Genomic DNA, 21837 nt, shown 5'->3' with positions numbered 1-21837 from the left:
TTCCTTAAGAATGTCACGTGCAACAAAAATCTTAAATCTTGATTTCAGAATGCACCTTTAACAGAGGCCACCGTGGGGGGAATATAAAAGTTTTAAATGGCTTTATTTATTTTAAGACATCGAGAATATCTTGCATCAAGGGCTGTATGTGAATGAATAAAGACCAGGATATCACAAAGCACATCCAATGCAGAAAGGCATGTTCCAGCTATGCAGAAAGCTGGAATATGGACGAGATATTAAAAATATACATTGCTGCAAACTGAGCGCTCAATATAACTTAAATTTTGAAAAATGGAGGAATAATGTATGATTAATTTGAACGCACCACTACATCATCCAAATGCAGAATAACCCTGACCTTCACCCCAACCTTCAAAAGGAAAGACAAAGAAAGGAGGCAGATCCTTATCTGTAGCTCCAAAAACAAAGCCTATGAAAGAAAATCAGAAGAAAGCTTTCTGACACCATAGAATTAACCCCCCCCCGCTTTATCCGCCACGCTTCCCAGCATCCTTAGAGAGCGTCGGCGGGGAAGGGACTCAAAACGGACCAATAAAGACGGCAGGGAGGCGGGCGGCTTGGGAAATAAGCAATGCGCGTGCGCAGCAGCGCAACCTCGGCGGGGGCCGACGCGACTTAGTGACGCCATAAGAACGCTGCAGAGGGAGGAGCCCCCAAGAAGCGTCGACAACATTCGGGGTGGCAGCCGGCAAGGCTGTTGCTACGGCAACGAAGGGAAACTAGTCGAGCCCAGATTGGAAACCACGGTCGAACAAGAAAATCTTAGATATTTGAAGCTTATAAAGGCAGAACCTTTTGGAAGTGGGGGGGCGGGGCTCGAGAGGAGTCGTTTAATTAATTAAATTCATAAATCCGGCATCTCTTCAGTCCTTCACTGGCTTTTACACAATGGCTTTTTCTGTTGTGTCTTTCCTTTCCCCCCGAGATGCTCCAGGTGGCGCTCTCGTATTAATCTCTGAACAACAACCTTGCCAGGTAGGAAAGTCTGAGCGCTACAAGGATAGGAGCAAAAGTTCTTCCTTCAGTTTTATGGATAAGTGAGCATTTAGGGCCGGGATCTACCCTTGTCTGGCCATTACACTACACAGGCTTTTGGAAGTAAAGGTATCATTTATTTTCAAAGAGGTATAATCCACTGGATCCTTTTTAAAAAAATTCTATTAGTGTACAAATTAATATTTTACAAAATGCAGCAACAGGAACAGCTGTGTTGTCCAACTATTTATTTCTTGGGAAATGTTTGCCAGAACCTGGAATATTGCTGTTTCAAGTAATCTTATAAATAACTCATTACATGAGTTACAGAATTATGAGTTCTAATTCTGAAGAGGTAGTTCTTAAGAAGAAAAACCATGTTTCGTGTTGGCCATGGCTTGTTTCACAGGTGGTCAAACAAGCCACAGTTTGATCTCCCCTTCTCCGGTCTGCCTCTTGGGTATTCCTTCGGCCAGCCCTTCTTGTTTCAAGGTGAGCTGGCAGGGAAACAAGTCAAGGACAAGGCACGATTTTGCATTACCATGTGAGCAATAAGCCGTAGTTCAAACAAGCCAACAATAAACCATGATCCTAATGTGATGTGACAATGGTTAACTGTATTTTAACTATAGACCCTCCTGTTTCAGTATCTAGCCAAGATAAGCTTTACTGTTGATTTAATCACTTTGGTCATTCAATGACAACTAGTATTACAATTAAGATTAACTTGATGATCCATAGGGTCCCTTAAGATGATGATTGTGATTTTAGAAATAGAAATACATGCACCTGGAGAGTATCAGCATAAAAATGTAATGCTAACAATTTTAAAAAGACTAAAAATACACACATTGTATTCACATTTTTTGTTTTTAAATTAAGCCAATTTAAATGCACATAATTTTGATTAAAATGAAGTCCTTTCTATTCACCAATAAAACTATTACCCAACACTGTTTCTAGAAACCGCTGTTTGTGGGAATGAATTGATACATTAACAGAACAGAATGAAATAAGTCACAACTCGACTTACCATGACATGTGAACTTAGCCACCGTGTCGCATTTCTAGGATTCAGAGGCCTGGACCATCCACCATCGATGCCAAGGGTCCATCATTATAAACACCACCTCAGTGCTTCCCCAGTCGTCTGCCTGTCAAATGGGGCCAGAAATAACCATAACGTTGTCAAGATAACTAGGCTGAAAACTCTGCAGGAAAGAAAAGCTGCTCTGAACGGTGGGTAACGTAATCCTGCCTACTTACTGTGTACTTTTGCGTTGATATTTCTGGCTGCAAAACTGTGCTTCCCAAGGTTGGCACCGCCTGCTTTTCTCTCTAATTCAGAGAAACAAAATCAAGACATTAAAACCCATCTCTACGGCAACGACCTACTTTTGAATTAAACCCCAAGTAATGAGGATTGGATGGAGTTTCTCAGGGATGCAAGAGAAGAAAACCTGACATCCTCAGATAAGCTCCATAGAAGTTGGCTGTGGTTGCTTAAGCGAAGGGCCCAATGAACTCTGTAGCTGTTGAGAAACCATGCCTTCTTCCAGGGGCAAACCACCTCAGATTCAGGATTCAGTGTGTTAAAACCCAAGCCTCGGTCCAAATTAAGTGCCAGTGAAATAAATGTCAGCGCTTTGGATATTTAATTTAGTTCTGTTTCCTCTTTCCCAAGCAGTTTCTGCATCTTGCAGCCTAAGGTAGCGTTATGGGACATCAACCCCACTACGTCATTCTCATTTGTACATCTGCATTTATAACTTGCAGCATAAATGGAAGGTGTTCTCCATGGACGTGCGGGTGGCATCTGCAGCAGCATTGATGTGCATTCGTGGTGGTGATGATGAGGTTCACAGTGCACCACCAAACTGATCATCTCCAAGCAAATAATCTCACTAGGTAACCTTGGGCCAGTTACTCTTTCTCTGCCTGACCTACTTCGCAGGGTTGTTGTTAAGTGGCGCGGAGAGCCATATAGGCTGCCTTGAGCTTACTGCAGGAAGGACAAGGTTTAATGTAACAAAAATATATATTTTGCTTCCAAGGACAAAGACAGATGCTTAAGGGATTTTTTTTTTTTGTGCCTCTTATGCCAAAATAGTTGGCTTTCAGTGTTATGCATCTTTACTTAGTGGTGGTGTGTGGCAGGAGGCCATTTCTGTATCGGGCAGTATGTCTTGAACTGGCTCTGAAATTGAGGGAAACAGATACAGAATGAAAAAATATGTGATGATTTAAAAATGCACAGATTTGAGCCACACATATTCATGGGGTTCTGACACCCTTAAAGAAATTCATTTTATTTTCTGTGAACACTTGGGTTGTAATAAATTTGGTGCAGGCATGTTTTTTTCCCTTCAAATGTTAAATGGATCCTGGAGAACTCACTTCAATGGATTGTAAAGGTCATGTCATGAGAAATTGTTGTCATAAAACTGTTTTTAAATGGACTGATGTATGGTATTGTTGTACTGTAGACCCCTTTGGGATGGATATAAATGAGGTACAGAAAGGTTCATACGAAATAATTATATAATTGAGTTCCTGTCAGTTGATGACTGTGATAACCTACAAATGTGCCTTCTGTATTATAAATACTAGCCTATTTAAGGTGCCGCAAGAAGGCTGTGTTTAACTGGACGGTTGCAAATTCCTTTGGGGTTTCTGAGATTTCAAACAAATAATTCCAAATAATAATTCAAGGATAAGAGAGTTCACTTCAGTGGTCTGGAGCCAAGGAAACTTGATGCCTTGTTGAAAATCTGGTGTAGTCTATTCAAGATGACATCAGAGTATTCCCTGTTTCGGTTGCGTTTTATTTTGTTTTTCAAAGATGAGATTATTTTAGAGTGGTTGTAAATTTGGACAGAGGCAAAAAAGAGGATGTAACCAATTACAATTAAATAAGAGAACGGACTTTAGCCCACAAAGCTTAGGCGACAACACAAGGAGACTCATGGTATTACTGGACTGTTACGGAGTTTAAAAGTGTCTCTAATGTTCCATATATACTGTGTATAGGTTTATTTTTATTTAAGGAATTTTCCTCCCTTTGTCCATCCAATGGCTGGCAGGAAGGCAGGCAGACGGCTGCCTTTGCTATTCCCATCTGGATCCTAAGAACTAGGTGAGAGATAGGGCTACATAGAGTAGGAAGTTGATTATATTTTTCAGTGGTGTTCTTAAGTCCTGCCTCTTATGTGTTTTTAAATTGTTGGAGTTGGTTTTGAACTACAACTATGGCTTTCTTTGATTTAGATGTAACCAAATCTTTAATTTTAATAAAGGCAATATTTTTTTAAAAATAGACCTGTGTTGGTCTGAAGTGATAAGGCACGTGATACCGGCGAACTCCAGTCCTACCTGTTTAGCCAAGCTACCAAGTCACTCACCCCGAGCCTGGAGCCTTGGGTTCTTTTAGTTAATTTATTATACAGTATTTTACCCTGCGTTTCTCCAATGAAAAAGTACTCAGGGGGGCTCAACAAAATGAAAGGCAATATTTAAAAGTCAAAAACAACAGTACTGTGTATGATGGGGGTTAACATCACTAAAGGACAATGTTTAAAGCTAAGGACAAGGACTATATGAAGAGGCCATATGAAAGCTAAGAACAAAAGTGTACAAATATTTTAAAAGGGGGGGGGGAAGCCAAATGCTACTCTGTGAAATCGAAAACCCCCAAAACGGAAAGCACAAATAGGGCTAAAAATAATAATAATAATAAAAATCCAGCCCAAGCAGTAAGGCACAACAATTCCTCTCAAAATCTCACCCAGGCAAGCCAGTTAGTGAAGGAAAGATCTTTGGCCTGCTTGAGGCAGGACAGCAAAGGGGTGGCGGGTGGGGGTTCGGCGCCTGGCTTCCAGTGGCAAGGAGTTCCACAGTCTGGCAGCGACCAGGAAGCCCAGCCTTGGCCGTCACGATGGGTCGGGGACCCAGCCTGAGGGCCGGCTTTCGCCAAGGGGGCGGCCGTTCCTCCCCCTACCTAAACTCCCCCCCCCCCAGAGAGGGAGGAAAAGCGGACCCATATCCCCGTCCAACAGACGGAAGGGGCTCCCATACTCGTTCCGCACCTCCCCCCCCCCCAAAAAAAGGCATCGCACCCAAGGGAAAATTTTTAAATTAAATCAAATTAAAGAACGAAAGCTCCTTCCTTTCATCCCACTCCTCCGCACCCGGGGCGCCCCCAGCGGCTCCCCCCCTCCCTCCCGAGCAGTAGGCCCGGACCGCGGCGGCTGGAGGCGAGGCGAGGCGCCGGGGCTGCTGCCCGGGAGGGGGGCCGGGGCTGGGCGGAGCGAGGAGGCCCGAGTAGGCCGCGCGGCGGCGGCGGCGGTGAGGAGGCCGGGAAGGGCCCGCCTCTGCCGTCTTCTTGGACTTCGTCGTCCTCTCCCTCCTCCTCCTCCTCCTCCTTTTCCCCACCGCCCACCGCCCGTCCGCCCTCCCGCCCGGCGTCGTCGTCGTCGTCGTCTCCCATCTCTTCCCTTCCCCTCCCCTCCCCTTCCCTCCCCTCCCTTCTCTCCGGCACACGCAAGATGGCGGCGGTGGAGCTGGAGTGGGTGCCCGAGACGCTCTACAACACCGCCATTTCGGCCGTGGTCGACAGCTACGGCCGCGCTCGCCGCCGCGACATCCGCTCCTTGCCCGAAAACATCCAGTTCGACGTCTATTACAAGGTGGGTCGAGGAAGGGCCGGCGGACCTTGGCGCCCCCCCTCCAGCACCTCCACCTCGCCGCCCCCCTCCCCAAGCCTGGGGGGGGGATCTTCCTCTCTCCCACCTCCCCAAACACACACCCTTGCCTCCCTCCCCCGGCCCCTTTCCCCAAGGTGGGTTAGGGTGGGGTGTGGAGGACACGGGTTTGGGGGGGGGCAGAGAGGTCGTGTGGATGGGGAGGAAGGGAAACCCCTGCCATCGTCCCTCCCCGGCCTGGGGGGGGGGAGGAAAAAAAAGAGGTATTTCTTTTTCTGCTCCCTTCACCTCCTTGTGCCCCTAACCGCTTGGTCTTTGGGGGAAGAAGGGGCCGCTAAGATGGAGGCTCCCTTCCCTCGCCCCCCCAAAAAAAAGACCGAGGGGCGTTTGAGACCCCGCAGGCATGGCTTCCCCACGAGGAGAAGCCCTTTAATTGTGCCCCCTTCCTGGGGCATGCATTGACTTGCCCTCCCCTTTTTTTTCCAGAACCAGGCTTGCTGCTGGACACCCCCCCCCCCCAGTTGCCCTATCTATCTATCTATCTATCTATCTATCTATCTATCTATCTATCTATCTATCTATCTATCTATCTATCTATCTATCTATCTATCTATCTATCTCATATATGCAAATATGTAAATGCGTATGTATACAATATACTGTATGTAGGAATCGGTGCAACCCCTCCATTCAAGGGTGAATACTTTGCAGTCCTGTTATGTTCCCCCCATCTGGATCTAACTACCCCCCCCATCCACACAAGGCACCCATTCTTGGGAAATGATTTGCATCCCCCCTTCTCAAAACTCCCCCCTTCCCCCCAATTGCTGTCTTCCTGCCCATTGATGGGAGATCATTCGGACCCCCTTCCTTGTCTGATCTGAGCTCCAGAGTTACTCTTTTCCCTTATTTCTTTAACCAAACATCTGTCCCTTCCCAAATTTATCCTATACTCTCCTACCTTCTTACTTAATATATTTTCTCACTGGATCCTACCTATCAAGCTACAATTTTCTTCTTAACTCCGAAGGGTTCTTCTTCTTCCAGAATTGGCCCCTCTTCTTCTTTCCTTTCACTTGCTTTGCACCCCCTCAGGGTGGCTGGCCTTGATATTCCCCTCTGCCTGTTTTGCCCTTTGTCCTTCCAACCCATTCCTGGGGAACAAAATAAATTAATTAATAGCCCCTTCTCGCTAAAGAACCTTTTTCCCCTCCATCCTAAAAATGCCTTGCTTAGCCGCCCTCCTATTTTTCCCTGCACAGCCTTTACTGTAAAATGGTACTCCCTGCTCAAATCTGGAAAGCTAGTTATCTTTTTTTTCCTGCATGTTTGGTTTGTTCCCACCTACCTTCTCCTGCAAAATTATTTGCCTGCCTTTTTTGTTCCCTTTGGACTTAAGAATTGGCTCTCCGGTGGAAGCTAATTTGTATTTTCTCTACCATCTTTCCCATCAACTCTTGTGACACCCCGTTTGCCCCCCTACTGTAAAACTGTCCCCTCGTTTCCTGTGTGTGTGTTTTTTTCAATATCCCACTAGCTGGTCCCCCAGCATCTGAGAAACTTTATCCCCCTACTTTTCACGCTTTTCTAAAGTTTGCATCCTCAAAATCACCTCTCTCTTCCTATATACATTTTCCCTGTGATTTAATATAAATCACTTGCCCCTCTTCTGCTTACCTGTGTGTGTCCCCCCCAATGTAAAAAATAGCCCACTTCCCAGTGTATTCCTTTGTTTCTCTACTTCTTTACTTCAGGAACTTAATTTCTAGGCCTAGGGCATGTGTTTCCTTTAGGGTATGTTATATTAAATTATAGGTCCGATTATTAATTTAATAATAACCATGTAGTACTCCTACATATCTAATTAATTATTTTCTTCTGCCCCACACTGCAGAGGTATACAGTACCTAGAATACTATTGTATAATGGCTGAGTACCTGTATAGGGAGAGGGGTGAGATTTTAATGTAACATGACCTGTATTCTTGTAGCTGTGCGATTTTGGTTTTTTCGGAGTACAAAATGCTTTATAACGATGAATTACACCGGTTAACGTAACGATGAAGTAATCTAGACGGGAGGAATAGAAAGAAACTGGTGTGTGTCCCCCCCCACCAGCTTTGGTCTGTAGCCTGCTTCCGTTGATGGGTACCTTCCAGATATATTGAACTGCAGATTTCCTCATCTCTAAACATTCCTAAATCTCCCAGCTAGCATAGTTACTAGATTTCTGTTGGGAAATGTTTCTCTAAGACAGGGGACTTGCCTCTCGATTTTGTTCTGTTTTCTGCCTAAAGTTATCGTCTCAGCTGATTTTATGACAGTCTCCGGTTCTTGAGTTAGCCACCGATGGTGGCCTTTTCGGAAGATCGCAAACAGTACGCCCTCTAGACCAAGCCTGTGTCTGATGCTGCTTGGCATTTTCTGGGAGAATAACCGTGTACCCTTATATAATCCTCTGTGGGTTTCATACGGATGTCTTCATTCTCTGACACTAATCTTAATTGTTTGCTTTGTCGCATATTGCCTTGCTGCCTTTATCCAAGGTTCCTTAAATGTTTCAGGTAAAAGAGTTATTTCTGGGAGAAGGGAGATAATGTATTCAACTTCTACGTGGTGTTTTGTGGTAGCGCATGGGGGGGGTAGATATCGATATGTGACCTTTTAAAGAAGTTAACGGAATTGATTGTTGGTTCTTCCCACCTCCCAACATTTTTGTGTTTGTGTTCTACATTTGCAGTATATTCCCAGTTCTTCTTCTGAGGAGTTTTACAAGATATCTGGAGTAAGAGAAATCCTCTCCTCTTCCCCCCCTTACTTTCACCACTGACCTCATCTAAAAGGACAATGAAACAGGGACGGACTTGTAATAGGATCCATTTAAGTCACGTTCGGATTTTGGGCACACCATTGAGGACCTAGGCGTAGTCAGTCAAATAACAGCATTTTAATCCAGGCATTTTGGTGCAGGAGAAGTAGGTTCTGATTCCTGTCCCCCCCCCCCCCCCCGAGATACAGTATCTTACAGATATCTACTGTGTTTTTTTGTTTTGCAAAATAGGATTTCCCCCTCCCCTCTGTGTCACTGCAATAGAGATTAAAGCTCTCTTTTGTCGGTGGCAATATTTAGCAATGGAAGGATGACTTCTGTCAGAGGCAGGAAAATCTATGCAAGTCGGAGAAGATGAATTTGCCATAAAGCTAACGGAGACCTATATATCACAGCTCACGTGCCTAGCTCGTGGTGGAAAAAAAAAGCAGGAAACTGAACTTTTAAAAAAAAGGGTGTCCTTTTTTTTGGCAAGAGCAAGTGCTAATTGAATGCATAAACAAGCTTTGTTGTTTTTCCCAACAATAATGTATCAAAAATGCTGTTGTGATAACCAAGCAGTCCGCTTATTCATAGAATCATAGAATAATTGAGTTCATAGGGACCTCTAAGGCATCAAGCGGCCACCCTCTGCTTGATGCAGAAATCCAAATCAAAGTATATCTGACAGAAGGTGGTCCAGTTTTCTCTTGAAGACCTTCAGGTTTGGGAGTGCTCACCTGGGCCCCGAAGTCATTGGTTCCATTGTCGTACTGCTCTAACAGTTAAGAAGTTTTTCCTGATATTCTTCCTAAATTCTGGCTTCTTGATATTAGATGTATGCATCTTGGCATTACTTATATTTAATGCATCTGTATATAGAATGTGCGGTTTCAATCATTCCTTCTTCTTGCTTATTTATGGCTTATGTGGCCATAAATAACACTGCCCACAGACAAGACAGTGTTTTATGCAAATTTACAAAGTTTAGAGAAGTACGTGATTTTTTTTTAAAAAAGGGAGAGAAACCTACAGAACAGCTTGATAGGGACTGATGATACTTCAGAACTTTTGGGTGGGCAGTAAAATTGAAAATGAGAAGGGGGGAATGAAGACACCCTTTGTGTGACATTTTGTTGCAGGTTGCATATGCTACTGTTACCTGAGAGAGGATGGAATGGAGCAGATCTGTAGCTCTTTTTGCAACAATGGTCTTTTCTCCTCCTCTTAAGCTGCTTTATTATAGGTAACTTGCAAAACTTTATGAAACTGTTCTGCGTATTTATGGCCTGTTGCAGAGACAACTTAGGGGCCGGTAGGATCTTGGGTTGGAGAGCATCCTGGCCAGAAGAGTTTAGGGTGGCATCTTCCCTTCCTGCCCCCGAAATCGATGGTATTGTTGCAGTTGTCATTGAAATGCGGCAGGAATGATGGTAGCCCAATGGTGGTTCTATATCATAGAGTCGTGCGAGAACACAGGCTAAAGCATCATCTGCCGTCAAGTCCATACTGACATACGGCACCCCTTTTCAGAAATTTTCCAAGTAGAGAAGACTCCAAAGTTTGCAAATCAGTCTGGAAAGTCTGCTGGCCCACAGAACACGTTTTTCTAGCTTGCATTATTGCATCCTGACAACTGGTAAGAAGAAAGCGCAACTGGCTTCCAATTTAAAAAAACCAAACAAACTTTGTTTGCCTAGTCCCCCAAAGAGAAATCTGACTCACCAAAGGAGACTAGCTATTTATAGACAGGCATTTTTGTTATTACTCTTGTTGTTTCCATATTAATGAATCAATATATTTTTTTCCAAAGCCATCTTTGTTCCTAAAAATACAAATTTCAGAATGCGAACTCTGTTTCTAGAGTCATGGAAATATGTTAGATTTCAAGATGTCAGCAAAATGCAAGGGACAGCACAGTTGTTCAGGCTGATTTCAAGGTGGGATGTTCCTGTACTTCAAATAAATACCAGTTTTTGGTTGTCTAAGATGCCTTGGGTTATTTTAGACCTAAATATGTGCAAGTCATAATTGGGACACATGATTTGAACATCTGGATTGTCTGGGACCTAATGTTTCTGTTAGTCATGTGGGTTTTCTGGAAAAACCTTGAGTTAGAAAATATTCAGATGTTCTAAATTTCTTCAGACCAATATAAGTACGTTCAGCTTGTGTTTAGCAAACTGAACCTGTGTGTGCTTTCAGAAAAGAATCTAGCATTAATTTTGCATGCCCTATAAATATAGTAGGACCCTGCATCAGTGGGGGACCCTGCATTCCACGATCTATTACAAATGGCTGAAACAGCGGATAGTAGCAAACCCTATATATTACGTACAAGGAAGACAAAGCCTACAAAGTCCACCCCCTTGTAAGTTGTATATAGGGCTCCAGTAAACCACAAGTAACAGAATCCGTGAATTCCAATCCTATTGATACAGGTGTCTGTATAAATAACTTGTAAACCGCCCAGGGAGTGCTTGAAGCGCTTATGGGGCAGTATATAAGCAGCACACTTTGCTTTTGCTTTGCTCTATGTATAAACGCCTGTTAACTATGGCTACACTGCATGTTTTTGAAAAAGTTGACAACTGTCCATGGTAGTCTATGAGAAATAAATCTTGTTAATCCTTACGAGGCCACCACTCTTTTTTTTTCCCCTGCAAAAGATTAATGTGGCTACCTCTGAATTATCTCCCATCAGTCACAATTCTACAACTTGAAAGCCATGAAATCCTGGCTTCTAGGAGGACCAGTGTGTGCTTATGAACCCTATTCCATCATTCCTCTTTGCAGAGGGAGAGGCTGAAACCCAGATGTGCAAAGAACGGCTCCCCAAATATTGTTGGAATTGTGTGTCCCTTCGGTAGTGAAGAAAGCAGGGAGGTGCAGTTCAGCAGCACCTTGAGAGCCACACTTTGCCCATCTAGGAGCTGAGAAAAAAACCACTGTCCAGGCACTGTTGATGCTCTAGTTTGTTTAGTTCCCAAGAAATCAGTGAATCTTAGGATTGTGTTTATTGTGGTTCTCTGGTTTTATGGGGAGAAAACTGCACCCAGCCTGTGTTCCAGCATCCTGATGAAGAAACTGGAGGTGAGAGTAGTTGGACTGGGGGTGAGAGTATGCTTTCTTAGCGTAACCACTGTGCCAGTATTCCTGCAGATCCATTGTGTTATATTTGGTGGGTGACTATTCCCCTTGAATTCCATGTGTGGCTGACTCTCTGGTGTGGAGGTGTGGGGTTGTAGCTTTACAGACATCTCTATCAAGAAGTAAATTTCAGCCGGTTCTTCAGAGTTTACTTCCAGGTATGCAGGCATGTCGTTGTAGCCTTAATGCGATTTGTACACAATATTCAAATTTTTACTTGTACGCGATGTTCCTGAACTTCTTGCAAATGGGGCAGGCTATTGGCATATTCCCTCCCCCCCCATGTTGTTTATTTTCTTTTGATGTCGCTAGACAAGTAGAAGCAACATAACTTATTAATCCTACTCCATTTTCTGCACCCAAGACTTTTTTTCATGTTACGTACGCCTGCTTGCTGAAGAGAGCCTGCTGAAGAAGAGACCTTAATCATAACTGGAAGCCAGCTTGATCCCTTTGTGTTCCACACAACATTCTGTCCCCAGTGTTGCTACCATGGTCTCGTCCTTGTCTGGAGCCACTGGGAGTTAGATTTTAGGAGAGGTTTGTGGCTTTCTTCTAAATTCATTTCTCAGGACTCTGGAAGAATGAATGAGCGGTGTTGATCTTATATCTGTCCTTATAAATCCACTCACTGAAATCCAGTGGGTGGTCTTAGCCCAGTTAAACATGCCTCGCAGGGTTCTTAGGAGGAGAAAGTGGAGTAACGCCCATCATCCTTGCCATGTTGGCTCCCTTAAACTCATTGGAGGAAGCAGTAGATTTAAATCTTAGAAACAAAGCAATCCTTGCTTTTAAAAACATTAGTTTTGCTCAACTGAAACAGAGCAGTCAAAAATAGTCTAGGAAGCAATGCACGGTAGAGCATTTCACTTAATAGGTTTCCAGTTGTGTTGCTCAGCGCCGACGTCGCTGACTTGATATTACACGGAGGGCAGGTTTTATGTTTACAGAACCTAATTTGTTGGGTGTTGTTGTTTTTACTAGAACCCTGAAGGGTGATACAGAAGATAATCCTGATTGGAATTTGAACAATTTGGTGTCTGGGGACAAGGGTTGAGTGCATAAACGAATGGAGCTCTCAGCCCGTCCACATCTGCATTTATGCCTGGTTACCGCTCCAGTTTACTAAGCTGGAAGGTGGAGATGTTCTGTTGCTGCGGTTGGTAACCCAAAAGCCACGCCAGTCTGTTGCAAATAACTCACAGTTTGGCCAGGAGATCCTGAGCTTCCTTCGGTGCTGAAATGCACTTATTTTGTATTATTGAAGAGGAAGCCTGTTCTATAGCAGGACTGCATAGCAGCCAAGAGTGACACTTAAAAAGTGAATAACCCAATGTTTAGCCCACCTCTGAGAATAATCCACAGTTCTCCATACAGTGCTCTGCTCGTTAGTTTTTCTGATCCTGAGCAAGTGAGATCTCGATCGGATGGCTGGGTCGTATCTTTAATTTGTTGTACAAAAAATGGTGGATGCCATAGATCTAGCTGAAACTCAAGCTGTGTTGGAGGAATCGCCTTGTTCACTCTCCTGTTAAGAAACTGTATACGAAATTTGGGAGGAAACGCTGTGTGCCAAACCCAAGTTGGGTTTTTGGTGGGCTTGGAGCATGCTGATAACTGCAGCACCTATCATCTCTTCTTGATGGTCATTCTGGAAGTTATGGTGCCACACATCTGGAGTGGCTCTTGGGTGGGAAAAGGCTATTTTAGCAAATATGGCACAGACTCCTTTGTGTGTTTTATCTTGAGAATAGTCGATTTTTTTCCCTTAGGGGAGAAAGTAGGGGGAAAGGTAAATTAAAGAATAATATATCACTAAAGATGTATTGGCCACACATTACCTTTAGGAGTTCAGAGAACATGTCCTTGTGCATCAGTGTGCACGTATGTTCATTTTGAGACACATACCTTGTTTTACGTGGTCAGTTTCTGCACATTTCAGGACATGGACTGCTCACAAAAGATCAGAACTTGGCAAATAAGAAAATGTAGCAGCCACCAGCCCTATTGCAGAGTCAGCAAGCTTGTAATAAATGTTACAGTGCACAACTTAGTGAAGTAGAATATTCTGAACTGGTCTTGAGCACATGGGGTCTCATCCATCTTTAGAAGCTAAAAACAACATTGGGCCTGGTTAGTAGTCAGGTGGGAGATGACCAAGAAAAAACAGGCCTCTCGAGTTAAAAACCTAGTTAAAAACCTTGCTCAAAACCTTGGAGAACGTTTGCTACCAGTCAGAGCTAACAATAAAAGTCTAGATAGACCAATGACCTGACTCAGGATAAGGCAGTTTCCTGCGTTCCTGAGATGAGGATCTGCATTTATGCATCTGATGAAGCACACATTCAGGTTTCAAGTGCATGAATCCTTATCTTGAGCAGGTGGGTGTAAATTTACATGAGTGGAGAGAATAAGAATAGGTGAAAAAAACAAACCACAATGTCATTGAGTGACAATGGAATGTGTAAAGCACAGCCCAGCGCTATTCAATTAAAATTATGCAAAATAAATTGTGTGGGACTGTACCGTCTGCATTCCTTTGCTGTTGGTTCCACTGCTTTTCAGATTTTTCCATTTGTGTGTCTGTAAATTTCCAAGCTGAAGATAATTAATTGGTCATGTGTCCTCTGGAGTAAACTGTATTCCAGCACTCCCCAGCTTTGAGATCTTTCAAATGTTCAGGGTTGCAACCCACCCCAGCCAGGACGGCCAGCAAGAAATGGCTGGAGGGACTCATCCTTTAGGGAGGCTAGTTTGGGCCATGACACCTTCCGCTGAAAGAAAACCTCGAAGTTACAGCAGGCTTTTTTATACTAGGTCACATCGCCCGCTTACATCTTAATTGGGAACCTGTGGCCCTCTTGGGTTCTTTTAAGGAGAAAGGTGGGATACAAATAATTTTAATTAAAATAAATAAATCCAGATGTTACTAGACTCCAGGCAGTATAGGCAGAGACTTGGGGGGGGGGTGATTGGAGTCCCAGGAACGTATGGCACTGTCATAACATGTATTTCTGCCCTCTACCTGAAGGCGGATGTGTTTAATGACTAGATACATTAACGCTGAGTTGCTCTATCCGTGGGAATTAGTCACAGAGTGAAATGGCATTCGTAGATATGGGGGGCACTGTTCCATTATTTATGTGTTTCTTTATTTAACTACTTCTAACCCGCTGTGTTTCAGCAGATCTCTGGATCTGATCCAAACAGTCAATAGAAGTACAGCATCTTAAAATAAGTTCTTTGGGGGGAAAAATCCAACATTGCAAACAAAGGAAAGGATAAATTGGAAACCAAGCTGTGGTATCACTGCTCGAAGACACAGTCGGTGCCAAAGTAACGGCAATATTGGTACCAGCTTGTCCTTAACCACAACAACTCTTTATCAGTTAATCTGGAATCTTATGGAAATGAGGAAAAAAATTATATATTAATGAAAAAAGTCAATAAATTTACATTAATTCATGGTCTGTGATTAGTGGAAGTTTGCGTATATATTTTGGCTTCCTTTTTCTTTGGGAAGAAATTGCATGCAGTGGGTTCTGTACTTTCCCCCTACTTTTCCGACGGTACACAGATAAGCATGGACGAATCAAAATGTGCGTCTTTGAGAAATGTGAACGAAAAGTCTTAAGCAGCCGGGGGGAAATGAGTACAGAATGTGCTACAGCAGGCCAAAATTACATACATACACACTTCTGTGGGAGAAGAAGATGACAAGAGTCTCACGACCCAATAGGAAATTATGACAAGGGGGGAAAATGCAGACGAGATTCAGAGAAAGCCGCTAAAATATCGATTTTCACTCCCCTAGTCTCGCACCTTGCCTCCGGTGAAGCCAAGGGGTTGTAAAGCAGTGGTCCCCAACCTTGGGCCTCCAGATGTTCCTGGCCTACAACTCCCAGAAGCCTTCACCATCAACTGTGCTGGCCAGGATTTCTGGGAGCTGAAGTCCAAGAACATCTGGAGGCCCAAGATTTGGGACCACTGTTGTAAAGGACTGTCAGGCAGAGAGTATGTGGGAGAGAAAGCCATTGACTGTGATGGTCTACCTAGGCGTCACCAGGTAGAATGGGCCCTTGAACCTGGATCTCTTAAATTCCAGTCCCTTACTCAACTTCACACAACATCTGGATAACATTTGTGAGGAGCCATCAAGAGTGCTTCTGTTGTTGCCATTCAGAATCTTGATTATGAGCATCCAGAATTTTTTTTTTAACCCTCGTTGACTAGATTTGCCTGACCCATTTCTTCGTCTCCTTATATACTTCTGTTTGGGCACTCCCGTTTCCTTTAGTCTCTCCTGCCACCCGCTAAACGGATTTCCTTTTGTTGCCCGTTATCTTTGTTTCTCCAGCGAGATAGAGAGAGAGTGGGTAATATTATTTGCAAAAATATGATTAGGAGGTTGGGACGGAACGACAATACAAACAACAGAAACCCTAGCAGGATTATAGGGCTGCGTGGGAATTATCTGGGGGGGTTTAAAATAAAAAGAAGGCAACAACATATTAGGAGAAGAGAAGTGGTAACAGCCCGAGAGAGGATGCCGTGCTGTTCTCTTCCTGCAGGAACAGCATGGATTTGTGATTAAAGGCTTTAATCCTATAGTAGAATCAGTAGAATCCTTCTGGCCGTGGTTTTCATTTCGAACTGGTAACCCTCGAGACCATCGGGGAAACTTCGGCAGAAGGCTGCTTCCGGCCATTCAGTGACCAGCTTGAATTGTTGGGTATTTAAATATATTCCCCGCTTCTCACCCAGTGGTTTTGAAGAGTGATCTGTCCCAAAGCTGTTCCATTTACATCAAGGATTTCCCCACCACCACTATTTTGAAGGTCAAACTAATATAAAAATAAGTTTTTTTCTGGGACTACGTGCCTGTAGAGAGCAGGCCTAAAAGTAAAAGGAGCAGAGCAAAACATACCAATAGAATTGGGCTTGAAGGCTATCGGTTTGAACCTTGAGATGTTTCAGAATGGAGCAGGAAAATAGTACTGTACATAGTCTGGATCACACCAGGTTTCATAGCCAAGAGGCCGCGGTGTTGGGCGATGTAGTCTAAAGCGCCAGATTCACCATCCCTGTCAACGTCCTGGTCTGATCCGTATATTTTGTTTTTCCAGTGTACATATCATTTAAATGGCACGTGATAGCCAGCTAGGTGGATGGGGTGCAGAGTAGTGTTAACAGGGGGGTTTCAAGAGTTTGTTTGTCATCATCTCCTCCTCCTGCAGACTTCATGCTAGTCCTTCAGTTTACTTTTTACAGCCAGAGGAACTTTAGCACTTTAAAAGAACACCATTTTGTGGTGGTCATTGGGGCAATTCAGAGAGACATGGGGATTTTAAAATGCATCTTTGGTGTGTTTAAGGGAAATAATTTAGTATCTATGTAACATGGTGCCAGGCTTTCTAATAAGGTTGTTGGAAACCCAAGCTGCCTTCTTGTTGGATACAAATTTGCTCACCTAGACCTTTTGTGTGTGTCTTTTGTTTAACAAACAGAGTCATTGGACCTGCTGAATAAACAACCAAACCAGGCTGTGTGTCTGATAAATAACCTGTAAATGTATGGAGTGCTTCTTGCAACATTTCTAGTAAAATTAACGCTAGCCTTCTAGTTACATTTCCTTGTGATGACTTCTGCTTCTTGGGTGCGATCCATCCAGTTCATCTCAGTGTGTTGGGAGAGAAGGAGCAGTATCTTGTGTCCATTTCCTCTTTCATGCTTAAGAAATTATCCTTCTTTTCCCATGGTTTGCTTTAGCTCTGGAATGCGTCATGCGTATGTACGGCACGTTTCATCTGTACTAACCAGAGTTAACCTTCCTTTTACTATCATTTGAACCCACAATTGGAAGAGGATTTGTCAGCAGAGGTTGTATGTCTGTCCTGTAGAGCTATTGATCAGGATTAATGCCGATGTACATGTGACAAGGTCCACAGCATTCTAAAGGAACCTTTCAAGGGAGTAAACAGAATTTAGGATATAAAGAACATCTATGGCTACACCGAGCCATTAAATTTATTGGTAGTTAACTCTAAAATATATAATCATAGGATTGTAACCTTAAGTTCTTAGCCTTGACTAGAGCAGTAGTTCCAAATCTTGAGTCTCCAGATCTTCCTGGACTAAAACTCCCAAAGACCTTCACCACGAGCTGTTTTGGCCAGGATTTCTGGGAGTTGTAGTCCAAGGACATCAGCTGGGAACCGCTGAACAGGAATCACTGAACAGGAGTGTCAAACGGAGTCTTGGAAGGTCCCGGCTCCCGTCCGCACAAAATTCACTGGGTAAACTTGGCCCCTTAAAACACATTATTCCGACAAATCCGCAAGCAGCGAAGCTCTCATTGGGTTCGTTCTGTTTTCTCTTATCCCTGGAGGGGCCGGTAAGGGGAGACTTTGGTGGGTGGGGAAGATGGACCGAAAAACTACATTTAAGTAAACAAGTTCTCAAACTTTCTTTGAGTTCAACTGCCCCCCTGGGAATGACCCTCCTTCTCTGTTTGGCTGCAAGACAATCAGGTTGGCAGTCTTCATCCAAGGTTCCCTCTTCTCCAAGGATCTTTAATTAGGCAATAGGGTACTTACTAAGAACCGCTAATCAACAAATCGCCAAGTATTGTTTCCCCGTTAAGGAAAAGCATGTTAAAGATGTCCTGTCGCTGCAGTTGCTGTAAAAGGAAAGTATTAAAGATTTCCCGTGCATTTTCTGCGTGCTGAACCGGAGTTTTATGTTGGGCATAAGAATTCAAGGATCCTGCCGTGAGCTTCGTTAATTACGAAACGTGATTGGCTGGATTTTGGATTTGGCCGGCTTCGAGGCCTTCGATGTGGCAACCCAGAAGGTATTCGGGTCCTGAGGGCCAGATTGCCGTTGTGGCAAGTGAAATCAAAAGCCCAGAGCACCCTCCCCCTCCCTTGAAGTGAAATGGCATTGCCAATTCATGCATAGAAACAATGGCCCCATATAGAACATGATTCCCTTTTGATATTGCAGTGAATTTATGGCTGAAGGGCTGTGCTTGTGTGTGTGTGTCTGAACTGACAAACTGCAGCTTGCACTTGGCTACGAAACCAGAATCTAAGACAGTGGTCCGAAGGAGCTTTTGGAAACCATGATTAATATTAAACAGGGTATGTTGTGATCCCTGAATCTACATCCTTTAGTTAGAGTGGTTTCATTTCCTCTAGGAGCCACTGCAAGAGGACCCTGGTGTAGTGAGTAGGGAGATGCCGAATTAGCGCACGGGGATTCCTTTCTGTCATTTTGGGAGCTCAAACCACGTCTTCTACTTTCAGACCCTAGTTAGGGAGAAGCGTAGGCTGCCCTGGTGTCGAGGCCAAGCCAATGAGTTTTCGACTAGTTACAGAGTCAAACTCTCGACTCACCTGTGGCGAGTAAGAACTACCTTCAGGTCGTGAGGCAAACAAGTTTGCAGACTGTTTGATGAGACCATCCCTAGCTTAGCAGCAGCGCTCGTAGCATATGTACAAATGGTTTATTTATTTATTTGGATTTATTGAAAGTATTTTTTACCCAGCCTTTCTCCTTAAGAAGGACCCAAGGCGGTTTGCATCATTAAGACGATGTTTAAAGCTAAAAAAAACAGTAGGTATACAAATACTAAAAAGGATGAAACAAATGCCACACTAAAAGGTGATAAAGAAAAACTACCACCAAAACGAGTAAGGCACAACCATCCATTTAAAAAAAAAAAAACCCTCTCTCAGGTAGCTAGTCAGTGGTGGGTTTATAATCCTTGATTTCTTCTGGTGAAGCTTGGAAACTTTGGAGAACATAGCTAATCAGTGTAGATAGCCCACCCAAAAACACGCAAAATAACTTGAAATAGACAATTGATCTATAAAATAGAGGTTTTATAAGAAATCTTCCTGTGATAACAAAAAGCAAGCCATTTTTTATCGATCTGCCTGCCTGTATGTGTGTGTGCATACACACACATGTGTACAGTCCTCCCTCCTGCCCTCTCTCTTTTTAAGCATTGCCTAGTATAGACATATAGACATTTTTGACAGGAGTGCATTTTCTAGTAAGGTCTCATAGTTCTGTTTCCCTTACAACAGTACACTGTTTCACTGAAGGGAAACATACGAGGTAGTAAACACATTTTTGTTGGCTTATGCTCTATTTTTTAAAAAAAATGGTGGAAGAAATGCACTTTGCTTGCCAATTCAAGGAGAACGGCACTTTTGAAGCCCAATGGTTTACATGGGTGTTACAAATGGGGGTGGGTGGAGCACAATAAAAAATGGTTTGTGAGTTCCTCCTTCTCCCTTTTAAGGAAGAAACATTCTTTGCAAAGGAAGAAAGGTAAAAGCAAAGAGATCCTATAGTTTTCACTTAAGCAATTTTGAGAACTTGAAAATTCTTTTGCTAAACCTTATTTTTCACTGGTGCCTGGCTGTTTCCCTCCCCCCCCATCATCTGCTTGTCAGAAGTAGCTGCCTCTATAGGTGCATATTCTCCTAGTCTTCCTGAATAATTCTCATTGACCATTGTTACATAACAGCACTGATGTTACCTGTCTGTCATGGGTTTGGAGGGAAAGTTCCATCCTATGGGGAGTGGAAGGCGGGACATCAGGAGGAGGGGCTGTACTGTATAAATATGTGATGCCTGTGTGGTGAAGAGTAGATGCTGAGACAGACTGTGAGACACTGGGTTGGGACGAAGCAGCAGCTGGGGAAGAAGAAGCTGTTGTGGGAGTCTGGGTGTCTGACAGGGTACTACTGTGTGTCAGAGTACCAACCTGATAAGTTCAGGTGTCTGTGGGTTAGCCAGAACTGATGGGTTCAGGGTCTGTGCTTTAAGTTAAAGGTTCTAGGTGAACCAAACTGTATGCTTGTGTGTGTGAGAATAAGCCACGTTACTTTATTTTATTCACCTGATTGTTTTATTTACCCTGTTTGTATTTAAAATAAACCTTATTCTTTTGTTGTTTAAAAATCCATCCCTGGTCTGTGTGACTTATTATAGGGAATGGTTGGTGGCAGCTTAGTAACTGTGTGATAGATCCCAGTAGGTCTGGGTTTGTCACATTGATTGGTGTCCAGCGTGTGGGATACGACTGGTCCAGTTGTCCAGCGGTCCAGCAAAGCCTTGGCAAGTGTGCCCAGAGCAAGGGGGGTCTAGTCAGGGACAGTCTGAGGCGCGTAGGTAATCTTCTAGGTGTACCTCACGGGGAGGTGCACTAGTAGAAGAACGTGCCAACTGGGGAGACTTAGATTAAGGTGCTCTGAGGCAGCCTGATTTTGGCGGGAAAACGCTGAGGCAAAACTGCGTAGCAACAGTGAGCTAGCTTGCCAGCTGAGAGGCCCAGCAGAGGGGGGTAGGCTCTGACTCGATACTGTTGCAAATTTAGTGCTGAAGAACAGCAGCAATCTCTAGGAGAGCTGGTTCTGAGGCAAGAAGGAAAAAAGTGGTCGTTTTATTTTGAGGCTTGACTTTTTAAAGCAGCCTGTTCTGAGGGGGGATTATGCCCTTGACTCGAAGTCAAGTAACAGACATGGGTGAAGTGAAAGACCCCCAGATTGACCAAGGTTCTGAGGATGAATTTGGCTCAGTGCAAGGTGACAGCACAGGAGAGCAGGACCCAGAACTCAGAAAATTACTCCTAGCCCAACAGCATGAACTGAGGGTGAGGGAAATGGAAATCAGAAGAAAAGAAAGAGCTGAAATCTGTCAGGCAGAGGCAGATGCCAAGAAAAGGGGAATGGCCATGAGGATAAAAGAGATGGAACTGAAACACCAAATTAGACTGGTACAATTGGAATTGAAGTTCCTAAATAAGTTTATTAACAATTTATCAGTGGAAGAAATGTCAAAGAAGGAAAAGTATGAGGCTCAGGTCAGACAAAGTGAGCAAGATCTTGAAAAATATACTCAGCAAAAAGACATTAAATTAAAAGAAATCAGAGATAAGACTGAAGAAAAAGTAAAAGAGATAAAAGCAAGGGCTGAGGAAGAAATTTTACAGATCAGGGCTGAGTTTGAGGCCAAGCAAAAGGAGATGGATTTGAGAATAAAAGGGAAAAGCCAGCAAGGGGGAGGGGCCCATGGTGAAGGGAAGCCCTCAGACATGAAACTAAGACCTCAGATTTTGGAGGGAAAACCAAAACAAGATGAGAGAGAATCAAAATACACCAGAAAA

At 43.7% G+C, this 21837-nt stretch overlaps 1 protein-coding gene and 2 long non-coding RNA genes across 3 annotated transcripts in view; 2 read left to right on the top strand and 1 right to left on the bottom strand.

Moving 5' to 3' along the window:
* Positions 1 to 1230: 1230 nt before the first annotated feature.
* Positions 1231 to 2784, bottom strand: LOC110075524 (uncharacterized). Its single transcript, XR_002299980.3, has 3 exons — positions 2266 to 2784; positions 2033 to 2153; positions 1231 to 1496 (listed from the first exon to the last, which is right to left on the bottom strand). It is a non-coding gene; the product is annotated as an uncharacterized LOC110075524 (long non-coding RNA).
* LOC144584065 (uncharacterized) lies at positions 2121 to 4315 on the top strand. The gene is made up of 2 exons (XR_013538083.1): positions 2121 to 2238; positions 2776 to 4315. It is a non-coding gene; the product is annotated as an uncharacterized LOC144584065 (long non-coding RNA).
* Positions 4316 to 5464: 1149 nt separating this feature from the next.
* APPBP2 (amyloid beta precursor protein binding protein 2) overlaps positions 5465 to 21837 on the top strand; it is a 45023-nt gene continuing 28650 nt past the window's right edge. Inside the window, exon 1 of the mRNA XM_020786885.3 lies at positions 5465 to 5684. Within this exon, the coding sequence (XP_020642544.1) occupies positions 5544 to 5684 (141 nt within the window). The 5' untranslated portion in view covers positions 5465 to 5543. The remainder of the gene's footprint in view (positions 5685 to 21837) is intronic.

The sequence above is a fragment of the Pogona vitticeps genome, chromosome 7 (assembly GCF_051106095.1).
Source record: "Pogona vitticeps strain Pit_001003342236 chromosome 7, PviZW2.1, whole genome shotgun sequence".
NCBI lineage: Eukaryota > Metazoa > Chordata > Lepidosauria > Squamata > Agamidae > Pogona > Pogona vitticeps.
The sequence above is the reverse complement of the archived record's forward strand: the minus strand, read 5'-3'. Positions and strand labels throughout refer to the sequence as shown.